Source organism: Amphibalanus amphitrite, unplaced genomic scaffold (assembly GCF_019059575.1).
Source record: "Amphibalanus amphitrite isolate SeventyFive unplaced genomic scaffold, NRLGWU_Aamphi_draft 000301F_arrow, whole genome shotgun sequence".
In the NCBI taxonomy this organism is placed as follows: Eukaryota; Metazoa; Arthropoda; class Thecostraca; order Balanomorpha; family Balanidae; genus Amphibalanus; species Amphibalanus amphitrite.
In genome coordinates this window covers 165,650-188,853 of record NW_024881796.1, presented here as the reverse complement: position 1 = coordinate 188,853, position 23,204 = coordinate 165,650, and the positions used below count along the sequence as shown (strand labels likewise).

General features: G+C 47.9%; 1 protein-coding gene across 1 annotated transcript; it reads right to left on the bottom strand.

The window, feature by feature from the left end:
• Window positions 1-654: 654 nt before the first annotated feature.
• Window positions 655-22,801, bottom strand: LOC122387881. The gene is made up of 4 exons (XM_043378500.1): window positions 22,723-22,801; window positions 2,183-7,096; window positions 1,902-1,962; window positions 655-1,521 (listed from the first exon to the last, which is right to left on the bottom strand). The coding sequence occupies exons 2-3, from the start codon at window positions 6,988-6,990 to the stop codon at window positions 1,920-1,922; spliced, it is 4,851 nt and encodes a 1,616-aa protein (XP_043234435.1). The 5' UTR covers window positions 6,991-7,096; window positions 22,723-22,801; the 3' UTR covers window positions 655-1,521; window positions 1,902-1,919.
• Between the last annotated feature and the right edge of the window lie 403 nt (window positions 22,802-23,204).

The following is a 23,204-nucleotide window of genomic DNA, read 5'->3' as shown; positions in this document are numbered from 1 at the left end:
CTTAAACCAGACGTACAAATAACCTGCGTAAAGTACTTATTTCTGACGCTCTTCTGAACGCCGCTTACTGCGTGTCACTACGTGGCCCAGGAGCCGATTTGGGGGGGGGTGGTCAAACACCCCTCCCTTTAGTAAGTAGGGCGTGAAAATCCATGAGCCCCAAGCTCGTAGGCCAAGCTGGGGCCTGAGCCCAAAGTGAAAATTCCTAAATGTTCAAACACTGAATTATGAATTTATGACAAGTAGCTTAGGAGATGGTAGGGAGCCTGTGGACCCCCCCCCCGTCAGTGGTGGTATGGAATATGCCTCAGTTTTGCGTGGGCTAGGTACAGCCCACCGCTAAAGTAATGTAGGGTTTTACCAATCTCAACGGTTGGCTTTGACTGGCGATTGTTTAATGCGGAGTGATCGAAAAGAAGATGTCAATAGCTAAAGTTGCAGCTGCAAGGGTGACGATACATATAAGCTACATTCAAAGTTTCATTGTAGTCTGGCTAATCGTTCCTAAGCTTCAGAAGCAGAGCATACCCATGACTGAAACCACACATTACTTCTTCTGTGGACTGTATATACATAATGACGTTTAGTGCTGCTTTGCAGAGTTTCAATTGTTCTTGTTCATCACCTTTCAACAACATACAAGCAAACACGAGGTCACCAGCGCATAGATCAATGCATGTATTGTCTGAATGATCCGGACTAAAGACTGACTAAATTGAAGCGTGCCATTCGATTTTACACATATCGAGTGCGGAACAGATGTCAGCCAAGTTCGTTTATACCTACGCCAGGACAAATGGTGTTTCCAGTAAGCGCAATAAAAGACACGGCTAGTTCTAGTCAACATGCATGGATTATCAAAATGACACGCGTTATCACAAAGACTAAGAACATTTTAGTAAAAGACGGAGTGTAAAAGTCTTGTAAAAGACGTGCTGAGCTGAATTTGCTGAAACGCTGTCTTTTCTCGTTTTGCGGTAAAAGTCGGTCAGAAAAACATTATCACAATCATAGCACAAAGCTCATTCACCCGCGCTTATATCTCTTTTGAAAAGACGTGGAACAGTTATTTGTTCTGCGAAATTCTGCGCCCGATGCATCAACTCCGCACGAATCAGCTCTCCGGTCGGTGTCTTATTCCACTATCACATCAGCGGCTTCGGCCAGTTTTGTATCATTGCACGATTGGCAAGACACCAGGGGACCGACGCTGTCGGGCAGCTGGCAGCTGACAGTCTGACAGTCCTCGAACAATCACAATAATTCCACAGTTCAAGCTACTATATATGCGACACTGAGTGTATCCGGTGGACAGCAGAGATGGTCTGCTTTCTGCGTTAGGTGGCTGGATTCAGTATTCACATCCGAAGCTGGACAGTGAGCAGCTCTCATGCATATTTGTAGTGCAGCCACAGAGTTGGCCTCGGCTTCAGCTACATAGACTGCGATTGCCGATCATCTGAACCTTTGACGTTGTGCGGATGCTGCCGCCGATGATGTCTGGATGCTGATGCATCGGCCCTGTAAGCGCAATGAATGAGGGTCAGTTATTTACGAAAATATGTAATTGTGTTTTTCAGCAACCAGCGAGTTCGAAAAAAATCATTTATTATTTGTAATTTTATGTTCATCTTTGTTTATCTTTATTTATCATTTATCTTCATTCTATACTTATATGTTATAAATATTATACTTCTTTCAACATTAACACTTATTTATAGGGTATTTTTATCAATACATAAAGCAATAATACAACAGGTTTCTTCCATAAATTAGAGAATGGCCATGATGGAAACATGGTAATATTTATGCAGTCTGTGCCTTAGTTTTGCCGTACGTAAAAATAGACTTTTGCCCTCCAACTAATTATATTTACGAACTTTAAACTTCTTTCCACTTACCATGTCCACGCCGATCTGTCAAATAGAGTATGAAGCATGCGTAAAAGGCGGTAGCGGTGGCCTGAAAAACAAGAAAACGTGCTCAAAATAGTCTGCTCCACAGTCTCGATCACTCTTCATACGTCTATGTCATTGCGATTCTTATAGAGTCTTTAAAATGCTCTGACTGCGACACTTAGTTGTAAAAGGTGAAAAACATTAATATAAGTAGCGTTAATCGGCCAAATCTGACCATAATGAACCTACCCCGAAATCCTTGCATCCCGTTCAGGCCGACTCACCTGACACCTCTGATGCCCGGCATCTGTCGCATCCGACGGATCTTGATGGCATCGGCCAGCGTTTTGATCTCGACGCTCGAGTGACGGCGCACCCAGGGCCGCGCCGGGTCACCGTGTGCCAGCTGGTCATCCTCGGGCTGCAGGTACGCTGACGTGATGAGCTGGTTCGGGTTCAGGCCCGCCAGCTGAGACAGTCGTCCCTCGCTCGGGCGCAAGAACCCAATCGACGAAGAAGAGTTGGGGTCGGAGTGCTCGTGTAGACACTCGGCGGGAGGATTCTCGGAAGCTCCAGGGAGCAGATCGGGTTGTGCCTCGGGAGAATCTTTACCTCCGGGGGCCTTGCTGAAAATGACATACAGGCGACTGCGTGGGGAGAGAGGCGGCGGGCGCATCCACATGGGGTCCCACTCCAGGGCCTCCAGAGAGCGATTCGTCACTAGCGGTGGCAACCGGCACTCATTTTCCTTGCCAGACGGAGAATTGCGAACATCATACGTTGAGGCAGTATTTTGATCCTGCTCCACACAAACTTGAGCGAATTCAGGCGTTTGCAAATGAACATTTTCTGAGGCTTCCTGTTCAAGCTCCTCTAACTCCTCGCCCAGATTGATGAGCTCGCCGAGAGCAGATTTCTCGAACTCGCGGGGAAAATCGTCCTCTTCCAATATACTTTGAATGGATAGGCTATCTGAAATACCCGAGTTTTCACATGCGACACGTTTTGCCGTGTCGTGCTGCTCACCAGTGGCTTCAACGAGATCGTAGGGCTCAAGGTCCACGCTCGAATCACTCAGCTCTGAAGTGTCTCCTTGACAACGCCCATTCCAAAGACCATCAGACTTGCTATGAGGACTCAGCGGAACGTTTCTGAAGCCTTCTTCGTGGCTATCGACATGCTGAGCTGCTCTGATTTCAGGAGATGGTCCTTCTCGTTCAACAGTCTTCTGTCCGCAAGAAGTCTCAGTTTCACACACATCGTGGGAAACTGTTGCGGGAGATGGTTTTGGATGCAGCTCTATTTCTACCTCTCGGACGAGGGTGTCCTCAGCGATCTGCGCCATGGTGTTGTACACCTCTATGATGTTCCCGTTGTTGACGGACACCTTAGCGTGGTGCTTCTCCATATCGCACGCAGAGCTCGTGGGGTGTTCTGGTGAGGCCGACGCCAGTGTGGAGCCAAACGTGGAGCTGCTCGACAGCTGAGAGGAACAGCGCGCTCTAGACGTAGAAACGGTGTCCTTTGGCACATCCTGATGCCCTGTGCTGGTAGAAAACGCTCTACGTATGCCATTTACCCGCAGGACCCTGCTTGTGCTGGATGGCCGCAGCACTCTTCTCGCCCTCATTGCTTTAGCTTTGTGCAGGTAGTTGCATCTCACCTGACGCAAAAGCTGAGCAGTCCTTTTTGCCCGCCGCACTTCCCTCAAACGACGCCGGGTTTCCATTATTCTGGCTTTGTGAATGAGCTGGTCTTCTGGAGACAGAACATCAAGGACTGGAGCCTGATGTTCGACATGTCCTGTTTCGTCGTCATTTGCGAGTGTCTGCATGTTATCTAGGTTGCATGCTTTTCGCTGATTTTTGTCACTTTCTGTGGCTGCCTGCTGTTCGTTTGTGGCCAAACAACGACTCTCTGCCTCGGTCAAGTGAAGTTCTCGCTCCTGGTCTTCATCGGAGCTGAACGATCCCGACTCCAGGGTAGAGAAGGGTGACGAAGGGTCACTTGATAGTTCCTTCTTCCGGATCTTTTTTGCCACCCTAAGTCTTTTCTTTGACTTGTTTCTGAGTCTACCCCTTTCTTCAGCTGAGTCAGTCGAATTGGGTTCAATGTCCGTTGTTTCTTCTTGCGATTCCTTTCTTGAATAGTGATTTTCGGCCTTAGAATCTTCGGAAAGGTTTCGTTTTCCAGTTTTGGTGAGACCGTTGCCAAGCTCTTCCATCCCTCCTCTCAGACTCTCACAATCCACACTGTCAGATCTCTCATAATGTCCTCCACTGATTACCGCTTGTGACGCGTTTAGTGACTGCCCTTTTCCTTCTACAGTGACCTCAGTTCTGTTCGACTTCGTTATTTGGTCATCTACGGCCACACGAATCGTTTCCGGGTTTGCTGCCGCAACAATGCCCGAACTGTTCTGATGACTCTGATTATGGACAAGGTCAACACAAGGCTTCGTAGGTGATCCCGGCCACACGAACAGATTTTTAGTGCGTTTTCCAGCTTTTACAGGGATGACGAAGTCGTCAAAAGTCAGTCCACTAGCGACCAGGCGATCAATGCAGCCATCACTAAGGATGAAGTCCATGCCCATAATGTTCACCCTCTCCTGCGGCTCGTACGAAAGTCGATTCGATAGAGGTGTCTCCACTTGCATCTGTCTGGATACCCTGGTGGGCTGACAAGCACCGAAAGAAATGTCGATGTAGTCTCTTGTAGGACCAGAGTAGGAAGCATTTTGAGTCTCTTCCCCTTCAGCTTCTGCTGCAACACCTTGCGGGTTACTGAAGCGCGGCAGCTCTTCTCCAGGATCTACTGTTGCGTCACACGTCTTGTTATCATATGGAGAGGGCTGGGGTACGGAAACTGAAGGATGTTGTTCGACAGTGGCAGCGACTTCGCCTGGCACTGCTTGCTGGGAAGCGCCAACAGGTCCTCGTTGCTCGTCTTTTGAACAGCCTTTACAAGAAATGCACTTGCACCCACAGTTCCGACCTGGTCCAGAATCCAATTTAACAAGAGCATCCTGTCTCGCCTGATTGAGTCTCCGGGCCTTCCGGTTTTTGCGTTTCCGTGATGAACCTTTCTGACTCTGAGATTTCTTTGCCTGTTGAGCATCCTGGTGACTTGCCAGACTTGAGATGCCAGCACTTGAGTCAGCATTTCCAGCGCTGGGATTCGCACATAGCGCTGGTTGCAAGTCACCTTGGCACAACTTTGACTTGCTTCCGGCTTCGTTGCTCCGCTCTACCTGTCCATCTTTGATGTCCACTGCAAAGTCATCGAAATGCTGCTCTGAACAGACATTCTCTTCTTGGCCAGCATAGTGCGCCATCACGCTATCCGTGTTGGTGTGTGATGACTCATCGGCTAGCGCCTGGTGACCAAATCCGATGAAAGATTCTACATCGCCGGCATTTTTGAGCAATTCCAGTAGCCTGTGCTCAAGGCAGTCGGCATCCACAGAACGCTCCTCAAACTCCTCACCGATCTCTGAAGGCCCACATGGTCTCATTTTCGCCACGCGCAAGGACTCGGACTTAACACGAATGTCGTCGGCCCCCACAGTCTCCAAATCACAGGTTTCTCGGGCTTCATTCACCTGCTGGACCGCTGCGTTTTGACACTCGATAACCCCACTCTCGTCAGGATCCGTTTGCATGGCCTTATCCGCGAGGTATCCTACCACCCGAGCGTGGGTGGCCGATATACCACCACACACGGGTCCGCTGACTACATCTTGGTCACCGTGGAGATCAGTTTGGCTATGATCGACTTCTCCGGTCCTGAAAATCGGTGTCACCCCATGATCACTGGTGTTTGGGTAGTACAGGAACTCATAGCCCGACATAGCTGGCCGTTCCTTGTGCTTTGTTTTCAGGAGGATCGGCAACGAATCATCCTGCCCCGACAGTTCAGAGGGGTGACCTTCCTCGGCGATACCCTGCTTTTCCGGTAGAGAAGAGACTGGTGACTCAACGAGCTGAGCGTTCCAGCTTTGTTGGCCAGCATCCCTACTCTGAGGAGAAAGAGCAGCCGAGCTCTCTGAAGCAGTCGCGCTCTGGTTGTCATTCTCTTGAAGGAAAGTTTGTCCTGGACCAGGCTGCAGTTTCGAGCTCAGACGTTCCCACCGCTTCGGCAGTGCTTCCCAGACATGTCTGTCGCAGGCAGGGCAGTACACCGCAGTATGGACCGGATACTTGGTGACGTTTCCGGGGAAGAACACGAACCTGGCCTCAGTAGCACGGTACGCCGTCGGAGTCCACCAGAAGAACTCGTAGTTCTCGTCATGGAAGGCCTCCTTGCCTTGGTCCTCGTCTGCGACGTCAGGATCGGGGTTCCAGCGGACGTATTTCATGTCGCCTGGCCTCCAGGCCTTCCGGTAAGCCTCGAGGTCAGCATCCATGATCTCCTCCTGCTCCTCCTCTGTCAGGTCACAGAAGCGCAGCGGCTGGTCCGGTGGGTGAACGGAGCAAGGCCAGAACGGACCGTACTCGATGGGTGTCTCCTCCTCACTCGAAGCATCGTCGTTGCAATCAGAGTTGTCCTTTTCAGTTTCTGAGCCGTCCGGGGTGTGTGGTGGACTGCAAGCGGCATCTCTTCGATCCTGATTCTGACGCTCATCTGGGACACTGGAGGCTTTTTCATCCGTGATTCCAGCGCTACATCCAGCTACGGAGCACTGATGTGAGGAATCTGACTCGTTCTTGTGGTGTAGACTGATATATGTGGTGTCTGATGTGGCTGCAGAGAAGTTCTCGTCTCTTGCTCCCAGTTCTGGTTGACGCTCCACAGCTTGGAGATCAGCAGATTCTGCTGGAGAGCTCTGCGCTGACCTGCTTGGACTGCTCTCTGACCTCTGACTGGCAGCTCTGGAGGCTGCTGTTCGCCGCTGTTCCTGTCCAGCAGAGGGCGACTCGGTCGGTCGCGGGCGCACCGCGATCCCCAGCAGCAGCAGCATGGCCGCCAGCAGCTCCAGCGGCACGGCGCAGACGCGGCGCAGGTTCTCCGCAGGGACGAACACCACCAGTGCCTGCCGCTCGGGCCGCGCGCCCCGGGACGACGGGGACGGCGCCGGCGTGAGACCCATCCCGCTGCCGTCGGCCGTAGGTCGTGACTGGGAGGGCTCCGCACGTCGAGACTGGGAGGGCTCCGCACGTCAAGACTGGGAGGGCTCCGCGCTGCCCACAGTCAATCTGTGAAAGAGGAAGGCGTCTGAGCGAAACGATGGGGAGAGGCTCGATTCGACGGGGACAATGGTGGATGAACGTCGATGAAACCAAATACACATTTAAAAAATACTAACCCGTGATATTGCGGCGAAATCTGATTAAAGGAAAAGGGCCACCTTCGTGAAATATGAAGAAATCGTTGTTTTTCATTTTGACATTATTATTTTTCATTTTCTTTTTAAAACTGGTGCCAGAAGTGCACAATTCGCTAAAAAGTATTTAAAACTATTTAACATATTGGTACTATGTTGATACTCTCTACGGCACCTACTGTATGATGGCATAGCGATGACGTCACACTCAAGCCAATCAGCGTTCAGAAGACAGACTCGTCGGATTGTGTCAGATAAGCTGATTGGTTAAAGCTGAGCTGGTTGGAGCTGATTGGTAAAAAACCAAAGCCTCGCCGCGGGTGGCTGTATTGTCGGATAAGAACGCATTCCAGGGATAAGAACGCATTCCTGGCGTATTTTCTTTTAAAATTGCCGATAACTACGAATGGAGGCCGAAATCGGCCGTAAGGAGGTAGACAGTTTGGTTTTCGAACACGGGCTACAAGATGGCTATCTCAGTTTCAATCCCCATGTTAAAGGTGGCCCTTTTCCTTTAACCCAAAGCGCGGTAAATTGACCAAACACGCTTGTGGTTAGTGATATAGTAATTTATTTTACACGCACTGGGTTAGTGAGTTTTGCCGGGATAACACGGAACTCAGCAATTACTTATTGTCTACATTGTAGATGCATGTTACACGCACAACTTAACCCTCACCCGACGAGGGGGGTTGATGCAACCCCCCTAAGGTTTTTTGCAAATAACGTAAAAACGCGCCGCCAAATTTGGTATTCCCTCTGGGGCAAAATTTTCGCACCTTTCCTGAAAATTTGAAGTCCCAGTCTTTTCAGATCAGGTCACCAGGTCACAAAAACCGGTACAAGCTCAGGGGAAAATTGGACTAGCTTAGCGGCAACTGAATTCCTGAGTTCACTGGTGCTTTTATTTTTGCTCTATCTTTACAAATATCTTTATAAAAAGTTATAAGCGAAAAACTTTTAACATGTTTTAGCAAAATTTTTGCACTCATACCCCAAAAACCTCCCTAAATATTGACGTAGAGTCACCAAACTTTCACAGGGGCGAGATCTCCTATGGACCCACCTACCCTGTGAATTTGGCGTTTCTAAGTGCCATATGAGCCAATTGCGAGGGGGGGTCCTACCAACCCCCCTCGCCGTCCGTGTTATGGAAAAGGCCCTCGCTTGGCGAGGGTTAACAATCTCTACTTGTTATTGACATCATACCAAAACGCTTAATAACATAGCCCACTCATTCACGACAATAAGTGATATGCTGAATTATGTTGAACGTTCATTGTGACAAGTATGACTAGATAAGTGAAACTTTTTTAAAACATAAAGTTCTTGTATTATAGAAAGCCTTCGCAAACGCGTTTCGAACTTCGTCTTCGTCAGTGCTAGCTTTCCATAGTGCGCGTGTTAAAGTACGCAACTTCCAGGTCGTAATAGGATGTTGTACTTTAACGCATTTATTTCATAGACGTGTTAAAAGGAACAATCATAGCCCTGCCTTTGCTGGGGTACTTTGCCACCCGGATCTATGCTGCGCTGCTAAACGCCCTAGCCGTTAACTCTTGGACCAATAATTAATCCGCGCCGTGCTGGTGGCCTGTTTTTTCCGTTTCGTGCTGGGGGAGGGGTGGAGGGCGCTTTCACGCCCCCCCCCATCTTACTTGGCTCCTGGGCCACGTAGCGACACTTAGTAAACGGCAAGCGAAAGAGCGTCAGAAATAATGACGGAAACAGTTCGGTCATTTATTAGGTCAGGTCAAAGATCAGGTCGCCAGAGGTCATCAAAGGTCAAATGTAGTCCATTTCAACAATTTTGGAAACTGCCAGCGTCTAACTCGGAAACCGATAGACCTACAACGCCACGAAAAAGCGGTTTCGATAGCCCTTTTACTGACCTTTCTGGGTATTGTTCTTAGATTTGACATCAGGTCAACGGTTAGGCTCCAGAGGGCAAAAACTAAAACTACCGTAAAGTGGGGCTATTTGAAACGGATTTTACAGTTTTTGGCCTCTCTCTTTAAGACGGTTCATATTTCTTATAGCATGTAAATTGCAAAAATGTAGTTCTCTGTGAGCTCTTTCATATAGATGTATTTTGGTTCAGCTAGTAATAATGATTAAGGTTATTTTTTATGTTAAAGCCTGTCTCAAATAGCCCCATAGGGTGGGGCTATTTGAGACAGTTTTAGTTGCAAAGAAATTAAAGAAAATCGGTCACGCTAGAGATAATTTTTTTAATGCCATGCATCTGGAAATTGAATTTTGATCATTTTGGCAAAAATTGTTTTTTTTTAGACTGTTATATGACCTTTCTATTCAATCTTTTCCTTTTTCGTAGGACCCTTCATTTCGGTAGGGTATAAAATTGCATCACTATATGCTAAGGCTATCATAATATGATGTGACCCATAGCTTTCAAACTGACAGGATGATCATCAAGGACTATTTTAAAGTCATCGACAGTAAAATTTTGAAAGTAAGTTTTTGTACATAGCCCCGGTGACGTGAAAACAGATATACCGAAAGTCGGTGGGGCTATTTGAGACAGTCTCGCTACCTTATGAAGCACACTGTAATGAAACAAACAAGGCAAAAGGTTCCCAAAACATTTGAGTGGATGGTCTGCATGATTGTTTGTTCCATTGTACATCTCCATGCGAAGAAATAACAGAAAAATGTTAAACGGTTTTGATTTTATGCCGATTTTCCTCGATCGCTGAATGCTGTATCAATTGGCCGGTTACCCAACCACATCAAGTACTTGGATAGGCTCAGCTAACAGTACGTTCATGTGTTAAGTAACATTCCATGGTGTTTTTTGGTCAACCAAGGTAGACATATGTTGATTGTCGAATGAGTCAGTGACTGATGAAGCACATCTTAAGCACATATTCATCAGAATAACTAGTTTGGTCACCAGCTAAAGGGTTATTATGTTACACTACGAACATGTAAATATTCCTTGCTGCTAAAAGTACCTACCATGAACCCACTGCACGTTTATGACCACGACCGATTCACCGGTGTTGCTTATGTCGAACGTTCGATGCACTTCAGGTAGATGGCGGTAAGTCTTCTCGGGTGCATCGCATCACCGTTATCATCAGCTATTTGGCATATCCGTTGAGGTTTGACCAGGTGGTTATCATCGGGATTCTGAGACAATGGGTTACGCAATCGGCAGCACCGTTAACAATATATAATATTTTCATGAAAAATGTGCTTAGCCTATAAGCAAAAAGGTAGTAACGATAGATACAGTGGCGAAGCTGTTAAAACTTCAACTTTTTTAAGCTGCAGGTAGGGGTCCTTTTCGAGCAACTTAAATTGTGCGTTTTTCTGTATTTCGTATTTTATTGCAAATTTCTTTCAGAACTTTTCGAAATTTTCAAAAAGGTTATTCAGAGCATTCACTGTTCAATTCCACATTAGCCTAAGCAAAAATGACGAAAAAACATCAATCGGTTTTCATTTTACAGCGATTTTACTATACCATTACCTTACTGTCTCAAATAGCCCCACTGTCTCAAATAGCCCCACTTTACGGTAGCCGTTTTCACGAAAAATGTTTTCGGTAATAACTTGACTCAAGAGAGCCACGACATTACTTTTGCCAGCATCGTGTTCCTCTTTTCGAGACGCATCGAATGAACTACATATACGTTGACCTTGAAAGGTCATTTTAAAAGTTTGACCTCAGGTCAAGGTCATGACCTGACCGGAAAGGGTCATGTTGCGTATCAGTCGATCCGTATCGTCAAGCTGAACACATCTGACAGGGTTTCACCGCTCTAGCGCGTCTCTATCAAAAGTTATAGCAAAAAAAAAACTGCTGGTGACTTTTCATGACGCTAGATGACTTCAGTGGCACACAGAGGGGTCACAGGTGCATTTTACGATTCATTGTGTCATTTTTACCCAAGAACCGTCGTTTGAGAGGGTTTTGAACGACATTCGTCCAAAAGAGGTGCATTTCAATTTTATCCCATTGACTTATAATGGAGATATCGCAAATTGACCAGACCTTAGGTCACAGATACCAAAAATCCAAGATATATATTTTATACATAGTTATTCTTATCAATCGCTGAATGTTTTAAAGTGATCGTTCAGTCGGTGTAGCTATAGCGGGCCTTTGAACTTTTTCTGAGGTAAGGTCACTTGCCGTGACCTGGTGACCTGATGAACGACCCAGGTCTGAAATTTTCATAATTTGTGTGGACAAGATGTATGAACAGGCGTATCAAAACGGGTGGCGCATATTCGTCAAAAAGCTGAGGGGGAGGCATAAAAACGCACCCTCCCCCTAGTACGGCGCGGATTAAAGCGGGACGCATGATACAAAAAAACAAAAAAACAACGAAACCTCAAGGCAATAATGAAAATGCAGAAATGACATCAATAAATCTTGAATATCTAGATCACGTAATCCGATTAAACATCGCCAGACTTATCGGTCTTCTACATGCGCCGGTGCCGAGAGGGGAATGAGGAAGGTAGCCCCTCACAGTTTCGCCCCTAGATAATTAACAGTTTCGCCTCATGTATTATAAAAATATAAGAACATAAGATAAACGAGTGTGTGCATCGCTATGAAACGCAACTACTGATACATGATTTTAAGATTTCAGGTCAACCGTTGACCTCAGAGGTCAGGTCAAATGCCCCGAGGTAGTAGATAGTTTTTTTTTTGTGTGAATAGCTTCGCTTCAAATGGCCACAGAGCCGCGATTAACACCACCTTGTGAGTTGAATCATGCTCAGACGCGTCAAATAATATACTTTTTGTTTTGGTGAAATTAACTTAGTATTTTGACCTCAGGTAAAGGTCATGTCAGTCCCCTCAGGTCACGAATTTGGTCGGAGGAGGTCACATTGCATATCATGTGAATCAGTAGGTCTCCCGAATCCAACGGTGACTTTTTCAAATCGCTAGCTCAATTTAATCGGGAGTTATTGACGAAAAAATCCTACGACCTTAGGAACGTCACAAATGACCTCAAGCAAGGTCATCTATGCATAACTTAAACACTGAACCTTGCAAGGAGTGTATGGACTTACGATAATTGTGCTTCAAATAGCCTTAAATCGTTTCTTGGGCCAAAATAACAGTTTTCATATTTTCCCTATTGACCTATTATGATAAGGTAACGTGAGTGACCTGACCTCAGGTGACTAGTAAACATTCGAGATTTTCAAGTGTTCAGGACCGGCTGGGAGGCTGCTACGTCCTGTAAATTTCATCTTTTTGCGAAAGCCCTTTTGGCACTGAGGAGGTTGCGAAGCTGCTACATTTTAGTACCGTGAGAAGCTTTACTTATGCCTTTATAAACTGCTGTTGGTATCGCAAGATTTTCCTTGAATTAAAGTTCAGGCGTGCCAGCTTCCAGCTCTCTATCACTAGCGTGTTCTGAGTAAGTGCGAAAAAAAAAACAGTCAGGGGTGGCATCCGCCCCTCTCGGCCGGCGAGGGCTGAAATCATTGATTACTTTTCACAGATACATTTAATTAATTGCACCGTTGCCGAGATAAATTGGCGATAAATTAAGAGCGTTTAATTCCCTTCCTTGAGCAAGTCGTTGGCTAAAAAGTTATCATTATTCACGATAGGTATTTAGTCAGGTGGTATTATTTTGATTTTTTTCAAGCGTAGGTAAATAAAGGATGCATCAACGCTTTACAATGCCATACGATTTACATAAATATGTAGTGGTGAATTCCGAGAAAGGCTTCGTTAATCGACGATGCATGCTCCAATGCTACTTGCTACTCATGCTCCACTCATGCTCCAATGCTACTTTGATTGGGAAAGACCGCCGTATGTTATCAATACATTAGCGTAAATTCATATGACAGACCGTGCCCCGCGATTTCGTTAGGAGCTGGAGTCGGAGTCGAAATCACCGAAAATTAACTCCGCAGCTCTGCCAGGTCTGCGTAGTCGAAGTCGGAATTGGATTTGTTCGGAGTCGATAATTCTACCCGGAGTCTGAGTCGGTTTTTGAAATCCGGAGTCGGAGTTGGAGTCGCCGAAAATCCATCAACTCCGCCGCCCTGCATTTAATGATAGAAAATCGAGAGCTAATGGCACTAAACGATAACGCCGTCGGACAGAGAGGGTTAGCACGCAGCTGAGTTAGCCTCAGTGCGGCAGCGCAACCTGTGTAGGGGATAGATGCAGTCTACTGAGACTTTGCATGTATTTCGTCTTATTTGGTGGACTGTGCGATGTGAGAGCATTGCAAGTAGCACTGTCGTTGTACGGACATTTTAGTTATAGTGATTTCATTGTTTGTACACTGCTAAGCCTTAGGGTCCGTGGGCCATTCATACAAAACAAAGACCGGGAGACCATTGTGGCTACACTAGAGGTATTGTTGCATGTGACTGTTTCACATTTAATGCAGTTTAATATCATAGATTTTCCGACAATAAGTCGCTTATATATGCAAATCCCATTGCATGTTCCTTGTTGAATAACATAATCCATAACACTAGTGGATCAGTCGAGAAAAAACGGACCGGACGTGGTTGATAAAACAGAGCAATTGTCCTCGCAGCTACCCCAACACGATATAAATGTTTTCTTGCAGAATAGCGTGCTCACTGCTGAGCAAGCCTGTCTGCACCGCACTCCTTTACAAGTTGTATTCACTTTAACATGAATGAAATACAATAAATGAAATTTCTGTACATGAACAGTCCTCGCCATGCTACCATGCTGTGTGGTAGATCGAGCGCAACTCGAGGGCTATTTACCGCTCAGTCGGGGAAATCATGTCAGGCGCACGACGCTACAACTTAAAATTGAGCCCATCATTGAATAAGTATGTTTAACGGTTTATCAGCAATGGGGAAAAGTTTATATTTGCAAAAATACAGTTTTGTCTTTTGTTGCAGTGATGGGTGGGGATTTAAGCAATGAGGGCTGGAGTTCCATTGTGGTGAGATTTATGAGCTCTATACTTTCAGTGACCGATCAAGCAGTCTCCGGGCTGATTTGTTGAAATGCTGTCCTGAATATTGTACTTGAAATAAGATGATTAATATTACCAGTAAAACGCCTTTTGGGCGAAGAACGAGCGAGCGAGATAGTGAGCCCTGCTCGTGCGGAAGGGCGAAAGGTACTTCCAACGGGCTTCTTCAAAGCACTCGACTAACCGGTTGCTAGCGGTGTGCCAAATTTGAACGCAATTGGCCCAGCCGTTCCTGAGATCTGGAAGCGGCATTCTGCACGTGCGCACGTGCAAGCGGGGTCCAAACTGACTTTTGCACGGCACCCTACTAACTGGTCCCCAACCGTGTACCAAATTTGAGCGCAATCGGCCCAGCCGTTTTCGAGATCTGGAAACGCCCCTGCACGTGCGCACGTGCAGTAGCACCCAAGCCGCAACACATGGGAATGCATTGCCTGGTGGGTGCCTACCTGTATGCCAAGTTTCAGCGAAATCGCCCCAGTAATTACCGAGTTATTAAAATGGGAACAAATTTGGCACCTCTTATTGTTGTATTTTGCACGTGCAGTGGGGGTCACTCACATAGATGAAGAGTATCCGACCTTTGGTAGAAGGGATGCAGCTACCCTATAAAAATGACCGCAAGACAATCGCTCAAGCCGCTGCTGAGATATGGGCCTCTCAAAATCACTACTTTTGCAAAACCACTTGAACACCCTTGACTTTTCACGTGGCACGTGCCACGACGGTCACTGAGATGTATCAAAAGTAGTCAAGTACGGGGTAGAAGGGATGGGGCTACCCAACAAAAAAGATCGCAGGCCAATCGGTCCAGCGGGTGCTGAGATATAAGCCTCTCAAAAGCGTTACAGGCCGGGCCGGGCCGGGCCGGTCCGGGCCGCTCATACTGAGATTTTTCCGTTATATTGAAAAGACTTCGCTTCGCTCGCTGCGCTCGCTCGCTCGTAATAAGCCTTTGCTCATGACGTATGGTTTGAATACCTTAAAAACGATGTCATATTCTGTTTGATTTAATCATTTTTTTTTTAAGTGGGACTTATCAATTTTCCATGTGCCGCCTCAGACAGTGTCGCACAATCCAGCCCACCCCAGATGCTCCGCGCGCTGCCCTCCGCTCCTGCTCAGTCACTCGCTATGAACACCGCTTTACGAGCGATCCGCTCGAATCTGACACCGCAGCTCGGACGGTACGGGCCACGGCGGCGTCGGTGTCGATTTATGATCTGAAATCATCGGTTAGGATGGCAGAGGCGTCCGCTCAGGGGTGGCCGACAGACACTTGGCGGCGCCGACAAAGCCTCGACAGGGGCGCCGGGGCGGGGCCCACGCTTTATTCGTCCCACGCGGCGGTAGGTCATCCGGAGCTCGTGTTGAATACGCCACCCCGGAGCATCAACCGGCCATTTGGCGGCCTTTATTAGGCCTCTAAATGGACGCAACAACGATCAGTCTCTTTGAAAGTATTTTTGCGCCCATGTTGCGCGAGCCAGATACATAGGCGCTTTCTTTGTGAAATACTGAAGGCATGAGGCATATGAGTTATACGTGCGGCGCATCGAGTATTATAGACTGCCTGTGATTATGATTCCTAGGGTACTTCGTTGTTTCGGAATTAGGAGTTCAATACACTGTAATTCTGCACTTCTCAGACGAATGCTATGGCGCCAATGATAATTATATGCCGGTATAGTGTACACTAAATATCTACCTTCTAGACATCATCGGCACAGAGGTTGAGGGGCAATTGATGCAACATTTAACGTTTCCCACAAGCGCTTCAATAAAAAGTTGCACATTAAGACACAAATTTGATTTCCTTTGCACCCATCCTTCAAACAGCCAACCATAAAATAGTTTCTTATCAGTTGATGTCACGTCGCACGTCTGGCCATAGAAATAGGCGTTTTTCTTGCGATCTAGGGGCAGTGGCGTATCCAGGATCTTGAAAAGGGGGAGGCCAAACCTGCTCAAGGGGCCCCACCCTTACCTTAGGGGCCCCAGTAGTGGCGTACTTATGCCACGCCCAGGTGCGGTTCTTTGCCACTTTCATCATGTGAGGAAGTCTTTTTAGGCACACTCGGCAATATAAAAAAGAAAAGAAAAACGTGAAAAAGCCATCGACATCGATAGCTCTGTATGTAGTGTACAATCTATTTCAGCAGTAGGCATACAGTTTTTTTTTTGCTTTGGTCGTCGCCGGGGTCACTAAAGATTATCAAAAGCAAAATGTTTTGTCTTTTTTTTACGGTTGTAACATTTTTCAAGGGGCAGATGTCAATCTCTTATCTCAGTGTCTTGCGCTGGTTGAGGGTTGCGCTGATACCCTGAACTTTAGAAGGGCCCGACTCGGGTTGAGCTCTGATCTAGACTCTGATGGCTCTATGTCGCCCACATTGGCCTCACTCCGACCTCTGAAGGCTCATTCTGGCCTCTGAAGGTCCCACACCGGCAACAGAGTGAACCACGCTGGCCTCCGGGCCCCATAATGGCCTCAGGAGGAGACCCATGCTATGGCTGACCTCATAGCCCCCCCCCCGCTGGCTCTGGGAAGTCTTTGAGTCAGTCTGACGACCCTACTCGTATGCCGCTCTCGAACCCACGCCGGTCTCTAGAAGCCCATGATGCCCCCTGAGGGTCCCACGCCGGCCTTTAAGGGCCACTCCTACCTCAGGGGCTCAAACATGCATAAGAACTGAAAAGTGGCTGCCGAGGCCCTCGAGGTGGCCTCTAATGGCCCGACGCCAGCCTATGAAGGCCCGCGCTGGTTTGTAAGGGCCCAGCACCAGCTTCTGAAGTCTGAAGTCAGATGACAGATGGCCCCATGCTGGCCTCAGAGGGTTCACGCTGGTCACAGGGTGCCCCACACTGGCCTAAAAGGGCTCTACATTATCTTCGGAGGGCCCTAAGCTAGTTTCGGTGGCCATTGGGCCTCAATCTGACCTAAGAAGGCCCCATGTCGCTGGGCTTAAAAGACCCCACGCTGGACATAAACGGCCCCATGCTGAACATAGAGGGTCCCACACTGGCCTTACAACTGGCCCCACACTGGCCTTACAAGGCCCCACACTGGCCTTACAAGGCCCCACACTGGCCTTAGAAGACCCCACAATGGCCTTAGAGGGCCCCACGCTGGCCTTAGAGGGCTTAGCGCTGGCTCCTTAGGGCTCTAGTCTACACCAGCGTCAAAGGATCCCACGCTCGAGTCTAAGCTTCTTTATGGCCGCCAAAGCGACCTCTAAGGGCCCACGCTAGCCTCTGGGGGCTCGGCCTTGGCCTCTGAGGGCCTATGAGGGCCATCAAATGGCATTTTAAGATAGTTTGACGCCGTTTTACTTTATTTATGCTTGGGCCAGTACTTTGGATGAGGCCCTGAAGGTCGTTTCTCTTGGGACACTCAAGCAGGCACGTACCCAGGATTTCGCCCAGGAGTGGGCCGCCTGCTCTCAAAGGGGCCCACGGGTCACCCGGATGCCGCTGTCAACCCAGGCAGGGGTGTATCCAGAACCCTTCGATGAGGGGATTGGGCACATGGTGCGTCCGGTTCCCCTTGCAGACGGGCCCCTCTGTCTGTCTGTCTGTCTGCCTGTCTGTCTGTCTGTCTGTCTGTCTGTCTAAGCCCCGAGAAAATGTGCAAAATTGGCAGGTAAAAATATCATTTTTTTTTTGCTTGAGAAGTGTGCATAAAATGCACGGTATTTTATGAGGAAGTGAAGCGAGCGAGCGCCTCAGAGTCACATGTATACATAAGTCCCTCAGAAGTGTCGGTGAAAGGCCGTCGGATGCGCTGGTGTGGGGTCATCACAGGCGCCGTTGTGAGGGCCTTATGTGCTTAGAGACACTGGTGGGGGCCATCACTTAGGCGTGTGTGGGGCCCTGAAAGTTACTGGTGGTCCTTCATAGGCCGGCAAGGGACCCTAAGAGGTCGGTAAGAGGCCCCCAGAGTCGCTGGTAAGTGACCATCAGATGCATAGGGCGCTGCATAGGGCCCTCAGATGCGCCGGTGTGGGGCTCTTAGAGCCGCCGAAGTAGGCACTGGTGCTAAGAGGCACTGGTGTGGGGCCCTTAGAGGTGGCAGTGGAGGCCCTCGCAGGCGCCGTTGTGAGGGCCCTCAGAAACACCGGTGTGGGCCGTGGGGCCATAGCATTTATCAAACGGGTATGGGGCCCTTACAGCTGATCCCTTATTGGCCGGCAAGAGCCCTCAGGGCCGGCAAGGTCCCTCAGAACCTGGCGTGAGGCCCTTCTGGAGATAAGTGTGGCTACACAAGAGCCCATGGGGTGTTCTCACAAGCCCTGTGGTCTCCTTTCCAGTTGAAGCGTTGCCAGCGCGGGCCCTCTGCCGCCAATTGGCACCGCAGGGCCTTTCGGGCCCGAGGGGACCCTGAACCCTATAACGGAGACGTGCCCCCTCGCCCCTGGCCATACCATTGAATCCGAGTGATCACGGGCCGTTCAGGTAATCAGGCGCCTCTCAGGTGACCAGGGGCCTTACAATTGACCAGGGCCTTTCAATTGACCAGGGGTCTTTCAATTGACCAGGGCCTTCCAGGTGACCAGGGGACCCTCTGATAACCAGGGGACGGTTATACCAGGGGCTCCACGGGTAACTAAGGGCCTTTATGTGACTGCAAGGGCCCTTCATATAACCAGGTACCTACTCCCGGGTAAACATGGGCCCTTCAGGTGACCAGGGTTTCTTCAGATCACTGGCCAGGGGATCAGGGGCCCTTCAGGTAGCTAGGGGCCCCTTAGATAACTAGGGCCCCTCAGGTAACCAGGGGCCCTCATATACCAAGAGGCCCCACTGGTAACCAGGGGCCTCCCAGATAATCAGGGGCTCTCAGACAATCACGGGCCCCTTAGGAAAGCAGGGGCCCCTCAGGTAAGCAGGGCCCTCAGGAAACCAGGGGCCCCTCAGGTAACCATGGCCCCTCAGATAACCAGGGCCCCCGTAGCCAGGGGCCCCTCAGATAACCATGGGCCCCTCAGATAACCAGGGACCCTCAGATAACCAGGGGCCCTCAGATAACCAGGGGCCCTCAGATAACCAGGGGCCCCTCAGATAACCAGGGACCCTCAGACGACTAGGGGGACCCTCAGGTAAGCAGGGCGCCCCTCAGGGCCCCCATTGCCCCCCTTGGGTACGTCACCGCACTCAAGTAACCCAAAGGGCCCACTTGCATGTTTATTGCCAAAGGGGGAGGCCATGGCCTCTTGGCCTCCCCCCTGGATACGCCACTGTCTAGGGGAGGTTTCTTGCCTCTTAGCATATGCTTTTGAAAAGATATTATCAAGATCATCTAAGACCACCAGAGGCCACTCAAGTTCAACCCTCACCGTTCCTCATTCAAACAATAAGTGCATCTGTCGACACATTTTATAATACAAACGCATGCTTTCATTTTCTTTTTGTTCTACTGATATTTTTCGGAAATAATTAGACGAAAATCGAAAGTCAAACGTTGTTTGCCATTGACCTGACATAAGATGTTACCAGTTGACTAGACTAAGAATAGTCGTCCTATCCGGGCACCTCTGTCTCAATAGCCGCGTTTACATAGGGCTAGTTGCCAGATAGTGGAATTCCGATACCGAGACATTTATTCCACTAACGAGACATTTCAGGCACATTCCGCTGGTTCTGACGACTTATGCGGCCTTCTGGCCGGATAGGTCGTCAGAACCAGCGGAATGTGCCTGAAATGTCTCGTTAGTGGAATAAATGTCTCGGTATCGGAATTCCACTATCTGGCAACTAGCCCTATGTAAAAGCGGCTAATTATGGGACAAACGCGGAGACGCACGGACCCCTTGCGCCGTCACGGAACATGGGCGTTCTGGACACTGGGCACTGGGCACAAAGCAGTCATGGGCAGTGGACATGCTGTAAAATCAACGAATATGTTGAAAGCAAATAGGTATTCAAACAACGCTGCAACTCGGGTCGGGGACATTACCAAACGTATCGAAAGACGACACCCGTCGTGTGACCTACGTAGTTTATAGGCAGGTCACACCTCTTCTGGCATGGAGTTATAATTTTCGGTACATGTGCAAATGAGTGTCCATGGCATAAAATATGGCTGGACTGCTCGTCAGTCTTTTAAGTTTTTTTTTTTAAATGAATAATCAGAGTGAAAATTCAAAAGAGGAGTTATCTGCCCTCTTCCGTGCCTGGTTGATATTTTTATATACGCATACATTTAAATTGTAGATACCTTCTTAACTCGCGCCGTGCTGGGAGGGGAGGGGCGGGGGGGCTTTTCACGCCCCCTCACGTTTTTTCGCAAATGTCTCAAAAACTTTTGGTACACCTGTTCATAAATCTTTTTCGCAAATGTGAAAATTTCGGACCCATGTCGTTCAAAGTCAGGTCACCAGGTCTCATCAAGTGACCTTACCTCAGAAAAAGTTCAAAGGCTCGTTATAGCTACACCGGCCGAACGATCACTTTGAAACATTCAGCGATTGATAAGAGTAACAGTATGTTTAAAATGTATATCTCGTATTATTTTTTATATCTGCGACCTAATGTCACGTCAATTTCTGAGACCTATCCATTATAAATCAGTGGGTGAAAATTGAAATGCGCCTTTTTTGGACGAATGTCGTTCTAAACCACAATGACACAATGAATTGGAAAAATGCACCTGTGACCCTGCTGTGTGCTCCTGAGGTCATCTCAGGTCATGAAAGGTCATCAGCAGTTTTTTTTGGCTATAACTTTTATTATTTTATTATTTTATTTTATATTTATTTTATAGCTATAAAGGTTATGACCTAGACCTGAAGTCAAATTTTCAAAATGACCTTTCAAAATCAACGCATTGTTCATTTAACGCGTCGCGACGAGAGGAACACGACGCTGGCAAAATTAATATCGTGGCTTTCTTGAATAAATAGTTTTTACCGAAAAACACGTTTCAAGAAAATTGTTATTTTTTTTTGTGTTTTTGCCCTCTGGAGGCTAAACCGTTGACCTGAGGTCAAATCTGAGAACAATATTCAGAAGACCTGTAAAAGGGCTTAATGCGCTTTTCCGCGGCGCAGTAGCTCTATTGGTTCTTGAGTTAACCGTTGGCAGTTTCCAAAATTATTGAAATGGACTAAATTTGACCTTTGATGACCTCTGGCGACCTGACCTTTGACCTGACCTAAAAATGACCCAAGTGTTCCAGTCATTATTTTTGACGCTCTTTCGATTGCCGCTTACCGCGTGTTGCTACATGGTCAAGGAGCCGAGTTAGATGGGGGGAGGGGGCGTGACCCCTCCAGCACATAGAAAACCCAGGCCACTTATAGCACGGCACGGGTTAAAGCCAAATGTGAATGAAACAGATATAATGAAACAAAATCTGTGCTTTTTTACCGATATACTAGTAGGGGAAGTTGGGGCAATGCCGGAGTTGGGGCAAAGCCGAAATTCGAGATATTTCGAAAACCGTAAGACATGGATGCCACCTGTCAGTGATGCTCTGAAGCTTAAGTGACTACAATTATCGCATGTTGGTTACGAGTCGTCATTCGGAATACTTCGACTGTGAGGGCGCCAAGAGCGTTTTCAAGGTACGTTTCCCTTGTACTACATGCGCCTTTCAAGCTGCATTTCTTACTCATTATGCTACCGTTTGTCTGGCCAATTCGGTCAAGTAATCTTTAGCATGTCTTTGCATAAGTGTGCTGCCTATTTTAAATTTATACAGCACGTTGAAAAGTTATGGGCCTGCAAATGAAAGTATGGCAGGCTGGGGTAATGCCGAAAACGTGCGATTACGCACGTGTTAAAAGCACGCTACGTGGACTTTACTGCTGTAGAATAGCAACGCGTATTTTTAGTCACACAAATTACACTTTCAACCGACACAACGGCCTGTTACCTATAAGGAATGATTTACCTGGCATGTTCTTATTATATCACACAATTATAACTTCCAGTGTGCAACGCGTCCTCAAGCTCTTAAAACGCGTGTCAGCTTTGATCAATTCTGGATAAAGTTTGAGATAAAATGGCAAAACATCAATGTCGGCATTCCCCGTAGATCATTTCTCCCATTTTCGGCTTTCCCCGCAGTCCGGGGCAACGCCGAAAAAGTCACTTCTTTGATATTTTTAGTTTGTGCGCTTAACGGTATGCAAATTCATCAAATGCACCTGGTATGTTTGAAAGGCAAAAGACTGGCCTCTCGAATGACGCCAACAAGAATAGCTTATGTTGTCTACCTTGCGTGCTACGGGCGTCAGAAAAAAGTCTTCGGCGTTCCCCCAACTTCCCCTAGTATGCTCAACACACCCTAATGCATAAAAAATCACATGATCAAAACAATTACTGAACCGTATACCTATCCTTCTCAAGTTACCGCATTCCCATAAAAATGAGTACTTTTTATAGATGTTTAACCAAAAGTATTGAAATTATCTAGCTCAGACCTTCGGTTACAAAGCTAACATTGTCATTTTGCACTTAGTTACGTTTAACAAGCATGCTATGTTTAAAAACGACATATAATCGATACAAATCTACTCACCAGCTAAAATGAATCTTCCTCAACCTCTAAAACACCGCAGCGCCGCCGCCCTTCACTCGCGCCTGAGCTCAGACTGGGCGGGGCGGGTCAGCTGGCGCCTGACCCCGGCCGCTGGAACCGCCTCGGGGCCCGGCCCAGCTGAGGTCGGCCGCTCAGCCAATCAGAGCGCTCGGACGCCACTGCCGCAGCGGCAGCCCTTGGACCGACCGGCAGAGGACTGCGATTTTTCAGCATCAGCTTTGGTATCATGTTTCATAAATTGATTTTATCTGGTATAGGTACAGTCTGTCTTCCGCGTCAAGTAACAGTGGATCCATCAAGCCTGACCGAGGAAGGGCCTGCTAAATTTGAGTCACCGAAGCAATTGATATCCTCGTTTATTCCCCAGGTCAATTGGCTCGGTGACTTTTAAATTATAGCTCGGTTAGGCTTGACGGATCCACCGTTACTTTGCGCGGTTTTGACAGACTTTACATAAGCAC